This window comes from Polyodon spathula, chromosome 4, assembly GCF_017654505.1.
Source record: "Polyodon spathula isolate WHYD16114869_AA chromosome 4, ASM1765450v1, whole genome shotgun sequence".
In the NCBI taxonomy this organism is placed as follows: Eukaryota; Metazoa; Chordata; class Actinopteri; order Acipenseriformes; family Polyodontidae; genus Polyodon; species Polyodon spathula.
In genome coordinates, this window is record NC_054537.1 from 90554892 (window position 1) to 90568123 (window position 13232).

Sequence of the window (13232 nt, forward strand, 5' to 3'; positions counted from 1 at the left end):
AAGCATTTTGAACTGTAAGGACTGTGAGAGACCCCGTGAGGAATAAAAACGGTTGCGAGTGTTTTGTTTTGTTTGTCTGCAATTGTCTTGTGTTATATATTACTAGACGGCTAAACACGATTCCGGAGCCGTCGGCAGAGGCCAGAACAAACCCGGAACAGCACTACACTGTATCACAAATAAATGAAATTGCACCACTAGCACTAATTCACACACTAACAGACTTGTGTATGTGTTTTGTGTGGGTGTATAATAGAAACTATTACTTGCGGGGTACACCCAGGGATTATAATTTAAGTAATACGCACTGCTGTATTACTTGATGATATTATTATTTACTGTTTGTTTCACTGTCAGGCGCTGGACAAAACAAATAAAACAAACCTTTGCACCTGGATTACAATTGTCTGTTTGTTCTTTAAATTTCAATATCAGTTTGTATCTATACTAGTGTTGGTCTCATTTGGCTTGCCGTAGGAAGAGCTGACCTATCCCCGGGCCTCTGTCCTGTGTCGGAGATCCAGACAACATGGAATGGTGTAATATACAGCTGTTTATGCAGAAAACGTAAAAATACAAAATTTAAAAAAAAAAACACACCACATTACCTTGAACTCTGACAACCACTCCTCCACTACCCCTTGGTCCATATCCAACATCTTCCAGCATTGGTTGTTTTCTTGTATTTACCTTCAAAAAGAAAGGGAACAACAAATGTATACTGATGCAAGGTTCAGTCCATCCAGTTCAGAAATGCAGCGACAACTGCAGTAGATCCGACTCTGACAAACGATGCATTATTGTACCTTTGGGGCCGGTCACAAGAAATGTGCCAAAAACCAAGAGTACATGTATAAAGCAATACTGTCCCAATCTGATGCCTTTAACTATGTTAATATCAGACACTATTGCAGGGATGTGAAAAGAGCTTTTTTTCTTTCATGCTGTAGCTTGGATATTTTGGGTGTTAACAAAAAAATGAAAACATATAGGATAGAGCCATTTAAACCTCATGCCAGATGTTACCTCAAAGCCAACAGCAATACAGATTTGCAGAACTCACATTTGATGTACTCCTAGAACCACAGGCACATTCTGTATTAATAATCATAAGCCTGCAGATATTGAACCAAGTTTGCATTCTATTAATATCCTGTAAAGCTGCCTGTTGCTCAACAGCAGTATCCACATCCAATTGTAGATCATGTTGTCAACTGATGCATCACAACGCATCACAATGGTCTGTTCCTACAAACGAGCACTACACCATTGACCAAATTCTTGTAAGGTACCCGAAACAAATCTTTATGGATACAATTAGCTTGTTTTGGTGGTAAATTTGAATTGCTTTATTAAATGCACTATAACTGGAAGCACTATATTTAAAGAAAACACAGCCTTTCAATATTATGGGTGAGTACACAGATATTATAGACGGGTACACCTGTAACGATTGAAAAAAAAATTGAAATTCACAGCCCTATTTTAAAATGACAGTGTTATAATAGCACAATAGTGACGTTATGGTAAGAGTGGCTGATAGTTTCTTGTTTAAACCTGATTTTGAGGGGTATGTTTTCTCGGCCGCTTCAAAACCGATCGGGACGTCATTTGGCACGCTTTGTGTCCGTGTCTCGGATATTTTTGGTATAGATTGTGATCCGTTCGGTAGTTTTAAAGTTACAGAATGGCGTATTTATTTATTTTTTCCACTCAACAAAAAAACGGTTTTTAGTTTAAATACCTCCTTTGGTAGGCTGATAGAACTTTTAAAAAGGATTGCCTTTTTGTGGAACCAACAAAAACAATCAAGTAAATTACCGAGGTATTTGGGCTTTTCTTCGCATGTGTGATTTAGTTTTTTCATAACTATGAAAATATGCCTGCGCACTTCGGTCAAATGTTGATTTGCTTGTTAACATGTCTGAGCCGAGCTGAGGTTTTCACAGTTCAAAACACAAATTCCAATACTGAGGTAAGTAAATCTTGTTGTACAAACTTCTTGTACAATCCTGGGTACAATTACCTACAGTTACAATTCCAACTTAAAGTTCAGCACAATGCTGGCATTCCTCTACAACGAGGACTACCTGTATAGACGGGACGGACTGCACTTAAATAACAAGGGAACCAGTCTACTTGGAGAAAAGATCCTCGAGCAGGTTCAGAAGCATTTAAACTAGAAAGGAAGGGGGGAGAAATCAACAAAAAAACAGAAGGGAGACCGCATCAAAACAAGAACAACAACTCAGGTAAGACAACCATTAAATGTATTTATCTAAATGCTAGAAGTATCAGAAACAAAATTCTAGAACTTGAAGCTACTGCACTAACAGGTAACTATGATGTGATAGGTGTTACAGAAACTTGGTTGTCTGAGAGTGATGGGGATGAATATAATATTTGTGGGTATACACTGTATAGGAAAGACAGGCAGGACAGAAGAGGAGGAGGGGTAGCGCTATACATAAGAAACAGTCTTGAAGCCCAGGTGTTAAACCTGGACAAAGAAAATAAAACCGAATCAATATGGGTCAGAATAACAGACAAAAATTCAAAGGGCATAATAATAGGAGCATGCTATAGACCGCCAGATTCAGACGGTGAGCACAATAATCTGTTATACAATGACATTAGAAATGCGTGTAGCAAAGGAGAAGCCATACTAATGGGGGATTTCAACTTCCCCCAAATAAAATGGGAAAACCCGGTGGGTAGCACGAAGGATGAAACAGAAATGGTGGAAATGACAAATGACTGCTTCCTAACACAATTTGTCAAGGCACCGACTAGAGGGGAGGCATGCCTTGATTTAGTCTTTTCAAATAACGAAGATAGAATAACTAAAACAGAGGTCAGAGAACCACTAGCAAACTCAGACCACAACATGGTCTCATTTGAAGTGTTTTTTAAAACCCCAAAAGTAATGACTAAAGCTAAGGTTTACAATTTTAGAAAAGCAAACTATGAAGGTATGAAACAGAGACTAACAGAAGTAGATTGGAGTAAAATAGAGAAAACACCCACAGAAGAAGGATGGTTGTTCTTCAAAAATGTAGTACTAGAGGCGCAAAACAATTACATCCCTAAAGTAGACAAATCTAAATGTAAAACTAAATTGCCAAAATGGTTTAATAGATCAATTAAAAAAAATATTCAGCGAAAAAAGGCACTTTACAGAGCATTAAAAAAGGACCAAAAAGAAAGTACGCAGAAAGAGTACACAGAACTGCAAACGCAAGTCAAAAAGGAAGTTAGAAAGGCCAAGAGAGAAATAGAAATGAACATTGCTAAGGGAGCTAAAACCAATTCCAAAATGTTTTTCCAATATTACAACAGCAAGCGAACATTCAAAGAGGAGATTAAATGTTTAAGAGATACAAATGGCAAAATCGTAGATGAAGAAAAAAAAATAGCAAATATATTAAATGATTACTTTTCACAAGTTTTTACAAAGGAAGATACTGACAACATGCCCCACATGTCATCCAGTTCCTATCCAGTTTTAAATAACTTAGCATAACTGAGGCAGAAGTGTTAAAGGGACTAGGAGCTCTTAAACAAATCCCCTGGGCCGGATGAGATCCTCCCAGTAGTACTCAAAGAAATGAAAGAAGTAATTTACAAACCGCTAACCAAGATCATGCAGCAGTCTCTTGACACAGGGGTGGTACCGACAGACTGGAAAATTGCAAACGTAATACCGATCCACAAAAAGGGAAACAAAACTGAACCAGGTAACTACAGACCAGTAAGCCTGACTTCTATTATATGCAAACTTATAGTAACTATAATAAGATACAAAATGGAAAATTACCTATATGGTAACAGGGTCCTGGGAGACAGTCAACATGGTTTTAGGAAAGGGAGATCGTGTCTAACTAACTTATACTTGGTATAGTAAGCAAACTTGTTAAATTTGCAGAAGACACAAAAGTAGGAGGAGTGGCAAACACTGTTGCAGCAGCAAAGGTCATTCAAAATGATCTAGACAAGATTCAGAACTGGGCAGACACATGGCAAATGACATTTAATAGAGAAAAGTGTAAGGTACTGCACGCAGGAAATAAAAATGTACATTATAAATATCATATGGAGGATACTGAAATTGGAGAAGGAATCTATGAAAAAGACCTAGGAGTTTTTGTTGACTCAGAAATGTCTTCATCTAGACAATGTGGGGAAGCTATAAAAAAGGCTAACAAGATGCTCAGACACATTGTGAAAAGTGTTGAATTTAAATCAAGGGAAGTAATGTTAAAACTGTACAATGCACTAGTAAGACCTCATCTTGCAGACAGGCTAAAAGAATTGAATCTGTTCAGTCTTGAACAAAGAAGACTACGCGGCAACCTAATTCAAGAAATTCTAAAAGGTATTGACAATATCGACCCAAAGGGACTTTTTTGACCTGAAAAAAGAAACAAGGACCAGGGGTCACAAATTGAGATTAGACAAAGGGGCATTCAGAACAGAAAACAGGAGGCACCTTTTTACACAGAGAATTGTTAGGGTCTGGAATCAACTCCCCAGTAATGTTGTTGAAGCTGCCACCCTGGGACCCTTCAAGAAGCTGCTTGATGAGATTCTGGGATCAATAAGCTACTAACAACCAAACGAGCAAGATGGGCCGAATGGCCTCCTCTCGTTTGTAAACTTAATTTATCCAAGCCATTTTATAAATAATAATTCAACAGGAATTAACGAGTTCTGTCCTTGTTTTCTGTAAATTAAACCCTCTTATTTGCATGCTGTATAAATACACCAATTCTTGTTCACAACCAAAATTATACATATAATTAGAATTAAAAAACAACAATTTCCAAGATAGAAGACTGACAGGAGGAGCAGGCATTAAAAAAAACACACACATAATATGCTTCGTAGGATAAAGGCCTTGTCCCTATACTGTAGCATTTTGCTTCCCATCCTGAAAGAGGTAATAATACCGTAATATATATATATATATATATATATATATATATATATATATATATATATATATATATATATATATATATATATATATATACACACACACACACACACACACACACACACACACACACAGTATAAGAATAATAATTTAAGAAAATTGACATTGTAGTAATAATATTAGGTGTGTGTCTATAGTAGGCCAGACTTAAACAAAAAAAATCCAAGTGAAATGCTTTCACAGAAGTCACGTTTACACAGAATTCTGCATTTGAAGACCATTAAATAAATCAGTGAGTTTGTAAAAGACTAGCGACACCCTTTTTATCAGCAACTACCCAATTTCATTTAAGAAAACTCCATAGCCCACATGGCACTGCACTGGTCACATTAATGCCACAAACGCATTAGCTGCTGTTTACAGTTAAACAGCGATCTTGAGCAAATAAAGTTTAATCAAAGTGTGTAGTCAAACGCTAGCCATGCAAATAATGCAGTGCCACACAGAAGCACAACTGTTGAAACTTAAACTGACAGAATGGAGGCAAATGCCAATGCAACTTATTTCAATCATACAGGAGTATGCAAAAAGAAAGCCTGTTCAGTACACATGGCTGTAAAATAAGTGCATTATTAAAGTTAAGTGTTTAACATATTTAAAATGTGATCATACTTGGAAATGTTTGCTTTAGTAATAGAGGATGTTGCAAATACTAACATGGTTTGCAAACCTAAAACTTACACAGAGAAACCTACAATGTACTTTTCATTGCACATGCATACAGATATTTTAACTCAGCATTCCATTAAAAAACAATGGGAATTAAAAACAAAAAAATGACATTTTAAGTGACAGCAAGAGCTGACAAAGCCAAAAAAGACAGGAAATTGGCAAGTAAGACCACCACTGCGCTCTTACTTCACCCATGTTCTGACAAAGGCTTTCCGACACACCCTGCTGAACTGGGACAGTAGGTGGGTTCACTACAGACAACGCAGGTAGTCACCACCACTGGGCAGGTCAGTGGGTTGCTGAGGATTCAAAAGTTCTCTGAAACAGTCTAATATGCATTCGGTCAGTGATTCTCAGTCCTGGTCCTGGGGACCCCCCTGTGCCTGCTGTTACTTTTTTCCAACACAATTTCTTTATTGAAAACTAATCAAAGCTGTTCAATGATTTGAAAGAGATGGCGATTTCAAATTATGTAAGAAATTGAATCGAACTTGAAATCTGCAACTTCTTATAAGCTGAACAATAGTTAAAAATGTGATTTAACCAAATAGTTAGTTCAATTGAGTGTTCATTTAAGTAACTGAGAGCTCAGTACGAACAAAACCCAGCAGGCACAAGAGGTCCCCAAGACCAGGGCTCTGAACCACTCCTTCAGAAGTGAAGAAAGGTCACTGTTCTGTGACTAAAGCTATTGACGTGAATTGTAAAAGATAATCAAATCAGAACAATTCGAATATTTACACATCAAGTGAGACAATGTATTTCTTCGGTACTTTTTCAAGTATACAAAAAATTTTAACAGTAACCATTGTTTAACCTTTGTTTTCAACCCTTTCAACTATTTTTATTTATTTTGTTGACAAAGCCATACTCATGTTTAATTTGCTGGAAAATAAATTTGATGTATGTGTGGCACAGTAATGAGATCATTGAAAGGACATAAAATAGTAATCACAATTAGGTACCCAAACAAAACAACTAAAAATTGACTTCTCTAATGTTTACAGTCATTTTTTTGTTGGTTTAGGCACATATATATATATATATATATATATATATATATATATATATATATTATATATATATATATATATTTTTTTTTTTATATGTTCTAGTGGAAACTGGGTAATAAAGTACTGCACCTTTGACCCATTATTTCATGACGTGGACTTTTCGTTGTACGATCAGAAGAAAAAAACAATCCTGACATTTCTTCAATTGTTTTGCAGACCACTTTCTTTCGGTTAACACTCCGTCTGGTGAAAGAAAACATCATCAATAATATTACAAAATAATAATAATAATAATAATAATAATAATAATAATAATAATAATATACAACTTATAAAGTAATGGGCAGAAATGAAATTACAATACAATAAAGCACAGGATTATTTGTGCGTCAAGGATGTGTGTCAAGAAAAAAATAAACACCCTGCTATAATTGCTAAGCAGGCAGTATAAATACAGAATTGCTATAGCTTATGGGAGTTCAGCCCATTTTGTTATAAATAGACATTCCTTTTTTTTAATTATTTGTTTAGTTTCCTACTAATGCTGTTTCAGTGGTGATCCTGGACTGAAAAACCATCTTCATATCCTAGAATGTGGCTTGCATTGTAAACTTGGGGTGTAGTTCAAACTCCCTACATTAACCCTAGGTCATGCCCTTATTCCCTGTCTGGCCTTGCTTTTCACTATGTTTGGTGGGCAGATCCAAGCTTTAACTTTAATACAACTTAGACAAGTTGGTGGGCGAGTATTTTGCCAATTTCGGTTTACAAACTAAAAAAATCTAAAAACAGCATTATTTAATTATCTATCTAAAATTCTAAGAAAAATGCATTAATAAAAATCGATACCCTATTTACATGGAACTGAAATCACCAATACAGTTGTCATCCCTCCAACTCCGCAGCCCTGCAAAAAAACTTCACTGAAATGATCCGTCTCTCCTGTTGCTGAAGCTTCCCACCCAGAATTTGCAGGCACGCTTGCTATGGTCTGATTCGGCTCCTACTCACTTTGGCTCCCTTGCAGCTGCCCAGAACGTGAATCTACTGCAAATTCAGACTGTATTTTCTAACTTCGTCTTCATATTATTATTAGCTAAATCAAATCAGTCAATTTAGACCCCAACACCATGGGTGAACAAAGGTGGAAGAAAATACAAGATATTCAGCCCCTCTACACCGGTTCTCCGTCGCAACTGACTGCTTGGATTCTCATATGCATTTACCCTTGGAACCTGCTTTTCTTCTTGCCATTCCCACCTGTTTCTGCAACTCCTTCACTCTCACTACAGCTTCAAGAACCTGTCTTTCTTCCTTTTCTCAACCTTTGTTCTGTCAAATCAGGACTTGCTAGGTTAAGACATACAGGATTCATTCATTCTTCATTGCTGAAATTGCCTTTAGATATAGCGGATTCCTTCTGTCCTTCTAATTCTGCCTGCCACCTTATGGGAACTGCTCTCTCTTCTATTTCAACGTAGCAATTCGCATCATCCCTCTGGGCAGGGCATTTATCTTCCTCTTGCCCACCCCACTAACCGCAGGCTGCTGTGCCAGCCCCACCCCTCTCCGGCACAGCGTGTTATACCTTCCAGTCGAACTGTCCTTCGCAGAGCAAGCTTGCTCTTTCTGTGCACAGACACCTCCTCAATAGGCATCAGAGGCACACTCTGCAACCTGTGGGCTCCTCCATCAGTGCATCTACTCCCTCATCTCCAGAGTCTTTTCACTTCTCCGTTTCTTTCTCACTCCATCAATGCAGCCGACCAAGGGCTGAAGGCAAACTTCTTCAATGCCTTCAAGGCATGCCTAGCCACCCTTCAATCCACCTTCTCTTTGGTGTCTACTGGAGGGCCAATATCTTTTTGCCAATCTTCCCTTCCCCATCTCCTCATTTCAGATCATCCAAACCATCTTTAAATGAGACCAGCTTTCACTCCTCAGTCACTTCATCTTCTTCATCCAGGACATTAATATGTGGTCCCCCTACAGCATTTTTTTATGAAGATTTATCTCCAACCCCCACCTCTCCCTCAATACTGATGACCCCTTTATGGGCTTCAACTCTTCTACAACCAATTGTTCTCCAGTTCCTGGCCCCCCAAAATTCAAGCTCTTCCACCAGAGCTCTACCCTTTGCTGTCACAGCTTAACAGTGTTCCCATTTCTGGCGGAGGAAATCGATCTTGTTTTCTGTGACAACCAAGCTACAGTTAATTTAACCAAATCACGCAATTTCTTCACCATCTCTTGCTGTTGTACCTGATCCATCTGCTTCAACTGATTCTCTCTCTGCCTCCAAAATGCCAATGACTTCAAGCAACTCGTACTACCTCTCATCTCTGCGGTTCCTTCAGTCACTGATAGTCAGGATACACTTCAAAAAAATCTGGATCACTCACCTGGAACTACAGACCCTTCCTTCACACCAGCCACACTATTTCCACCATTCCCATTGCGCCCGCCCCTGCCACTGAGCTGCCAATCTTCACCCTTGCTACTGCTTCCAAATCCGGCTCCTCCCACTTGTATGGTGCAACATTATTTCAGTTCAGACTTTCACCTTCTCCTTCTTTAAGACCGGCTGGTCTGTCACCACTCCTTCCACCCTCTCCTTCTTTAACCCTTTGCGGTCCTATGTTAGACCAGGTCTGACATTACAATTTTCCCTTTCCAGTCCGATGTGGGACCCTGTCCAACATCATCAAAAAGACATCAAGCGCAGGTTTGTCGTTTTTTCTCTGGAAAAAGTCGAGAAAACCTTTCAATGGCCGAGTGAGACCAACAGGAGCAGAGAGAAGCTGAAATAAAAAGGGTGGATCTGAGCAACACACATAGCCCCTGCACTACAGAGATAACATGGACATAAACAAAGAAGATAGCTGCTTCTGCATCTAGTGCTCAAAGAATATCACAGACATTTGCAGAGCTTTTTGAGATGTTATAGTAATAAAATAATGACTTGGATCACATTATTGAGGAGTTTGGTGATAAAATGAGTGATCAGAAGAGGATTTATCAGTACGCACGAATATGAAGATACATGTGATAAATACAGCAAACAAGTACTGAGTGTCCTTTTGATATGCAGTGCCCTTTAAACCTGTTTTACAGTGCAAAAAAATATTTTAAATGGCGCGTGTAAAATAAACAGCGTATGTGAAAATAAATTGGACCCGAAGCGCCTGGCAAGCACTGAATAAATGGACTGCTAAGGGTTAAGACCATCTGGTCCCTTGTCACTCCTTCCACCCTCTCCTCCTTTAAGACCATCTGGTCCGCTGTCACTCCTTCCACCCTCTCCTCCTTTAAGTTGGTCTGCCGTCACCACCTTCTGCAATAAAAATCTGACTCTCCCTTCCCTGTTCAAGCAGGGCTTCACTTTGTCATTCCTCTTCCACACAAAAGACAATCTATACCTCTGTCTGGGTACCCTCAAAACATACCAGGCTGGTATACAATAACACCAATCGCCTATTCTATAACTTTCCTTCCTCCTCCTTTATGGGATGGCATAAAATACCCTGGTTGCGTGTCTCCATTACTACTGACATCTCATTCTCACCACCATCTTCCACCGAGGAAGCTTCTCCCCTTTCAACGATTGAGTCAAGGAGTCTCTTCGGCTTTCTGCCGCCTTTGATTTCCTACCAATCCCTCTGTTCATCAATGCATGCCGTAGCATCATAACAAAAAAAGTTTTCTTTTCAGCTTTCTTCCCTTATTACCAAAGCGGATATTTTCTGATTAAAAGAAACATATACATTTTTTATGGAAATGGACAGGATCTTGCATTAATCCTGAGAAAAAAAAAGCTGCAGTGTAATAGAGTGGGAACTGAGTCATCATTTAAAGCCCTAAAGATCCACATCAAGTACAGTGCCTGTGCTGAACTGGCTGCATACAGTCTCTGGCGACAGCCTTCTCTGGAGGTTGGTGCTGTACAGTACAATATAAAATATATCCAAGGCTATACAATATAAAAGATACATAAGGAAGAATCTAGGCTATATTAGTCAAACTTTCATTACTTAATAACGTTTTTTTTTTTTAATAAACCGTATTAAAAAAATACTTGTATGAATTCAATAGCGCAGTTACCCACAAGGCAATAACTGTAATACAAGAACACAGCTACACAACTGAAACCAGTTTTAAAGTACCCCTGTATTGTAGAGCACCAGCACAAAGTCATCCTGTTCTAGATGCCCTTGGATACAACCCTACAACAGGTTTCAAAGACAGTTATAGTACATGTTAAAGGATACTGTGTTACAAATTAGCCTTAATCCAAATGGATGTTGCTTTAACTATACAATTATTTGGGAAAACAAATTCTACAAAAAAACTGAGAAACAGGAGGAGGAGTGTGCTATGTGACAACCCACTGGAAAACCGAACTGCATCAAAAAACAAGGCAAAATCCTTCTGCTCCTTACCGGGAAATGATCCAAGTGTAAGTGTACACAAAAACAGTTACCTTGTGCTGACAGAAGAGAATGGGTACATGCACAGTTTATAAATGAGGAACTACAACATATGCAAACTCGCTGTACTACTGTACCTCTCTCTTCAGAGACCAGTCAGTTTCAAACTAATGAAGCTACAGTTTAATACAATTTAATTGTCAAAGAAGTTGTACATTTGATGTTTCAAGCTGGTTAATTGATTTTTTTTTTAATTTTGCAGTACAGTAATTTGCATTCAAATTACTGTTTCAAAGAAAGAACCATTTCTGTATTACAACTGCAGTACAGTAAGTGGTTATCTAGGAAATAACCTACTTAAAGGTTATTACTGACTGTTACTTTGTGAAATTCCAAAATGCATTTGACTAGACTATACAGGCAATATCCCTAAAAATGCATGTCTTTACAATTGGTGCTATTTAAATAATACAAGAATTCAAAAGAAACAAAAACAGAGAAACACAACTGCAATAAACACATTGCTTTGCATCTTATGCAAAGTAGTACAGCATCAACAGTGCACTGTAACTGTCCGAAACTCTGGTTACAGGATTCTTGCGCAATACTAGAACTGTGAATCCAGTGTGTTTAGAAAGACCTCTTCATTTATACAAATAAACACTTGAGGTCGTAAAATAAAACAAAACCATTAATGTGAGGTTAAATAAAGTTTACTTCCTAGGGGTTCCTATATTCACATTCACAGTACATTTTAACAAATCCTCTCAGACAATGCTGTGCTTCACTATAGACCACTAGTTCAACTGTACAAGTAATCTACAGCTTTTTCATTTTCATAGTGGCTGAAGATGGATTCTATTAGCTTTTGTTATTGCCTTAAAGTAAATTATACAAGACAAAAGCTACTGTACAGTCTAGAAACATATATTCGGATGTATATTAATATATAAAGTAATGTAAACAAAGGAAACTATACTATACTGATCTGTACAGTAGTTAATTTCCTTCAGTTACTGTACCAATTGCCACTATACTCCTCCACAGTACAGTACACTATAATTTAAACAGGAATTAAAAGTACAGGTATTTCTGATATAAAGAAAAAAAGCTGACACTATTTTCAAAAAATTACAAATCTCAAAAGTCACACACAAAAAAAAAAAAAAAAATTATGAAGACTTACAGCAAAAGTATTTGGCAACTACCAGTGTAGAACAAATCTCTGAGAAGGCAGGAAAAGGCTGTCATTCCTCATTTGAGAAGCAGAATACTTTGTTTCCCAGAGTTGCAGGCCAATGATTGTTTCATCCAAAAGGGCTGGTCCTGGCAGACTGCGATGCCAGCCACAGATCATATCAAAATGGAAAATGCAGTTTGTGTTAGTACAGCATGCACTGCAGATCCAACAGTGAGCTCACATCCAATCGTTGCATGTGAAAGCATGATCTGGCCAGTCTTGCTTAGCAGAGCACTTGGATTCTCCCACAGATCAAACAGCCACACCCCTTTCCAGAATGATTCACACACTTGTCTAATGTAGCAATAAGCTCTGAAAAAATACGAACTACTGAGCACAGATTCCCTGTCTGTGTATAGTGTGATTAGAGTATGTGGCAATAATTACTATTTTACAACACACAAGGGCAGTCATTTTCAATACAACTATTCAAGCTGATTTGTCTCAGAGTGGGATTGTAATTTAAAAAGTAAATTAAAAAACATATGTTCAGTAGTACAGTCTACTCTTGTTATAAAAAGGGTCACAATGCTTGACTGTATTGAATTCTCAAATCACTTTTCACAGAAAATGGAGTAGCTGTATATTGCATATAACAGAGTAAGAATGCAGCTAAAGCAACGTTTATACAGCTGCTGATACAGCAAAGGTTGTGTCATCCTATTTTTTTCCGTGAAGAATCACTCATCGGTAATTGCTGAAGAAAATGCAGATACTGCACAGCTATGGCCAAATGTTTTCAATCACCCTACAGAATTAACTCATTTTAATTCATAATGTCGAATGAAACCTGCTGAATAATGTTGCATTAACACATTTAACACATATACTTACCGGAAAACTGACATTGAAAAAACGTGACATTTCGAAATCTAACTGTACAA

General features: G+C 37.8%; 1 protein-coding gene across 4 annotated transcripts in view; it reads right to left on the bottom strand.

Moving 5' to 3' along the window:
* Positions 1 to 13232, bottom strand: part of LOC121315086 (hyccin-like) — a 47597-nt gene that overhangs the window by 15988 nt on the left and 18377 nt on the right. For 3 of the 4 annotated variants that reach the window (XR_005950199.1, XM_041248986.1, XM_041248989.1), the window contains exon 2: positions 609 to 690. Coding sequence is in view for 3 of the 4 variants with exons in the window: in XM_041248986.1 (XP_041104920.1) it covers positions 609 to 659 (51 nt within the window). In the remaining variant the exon portion in view is untranslated. Of the gene's footprint in view, positions 1 to 608; positions 691 to 12294; positions 12540 to 13232 lie in introns of those variants that run through there. The other variant, XM_041248987.1, reaches the window with a different exon arrangement.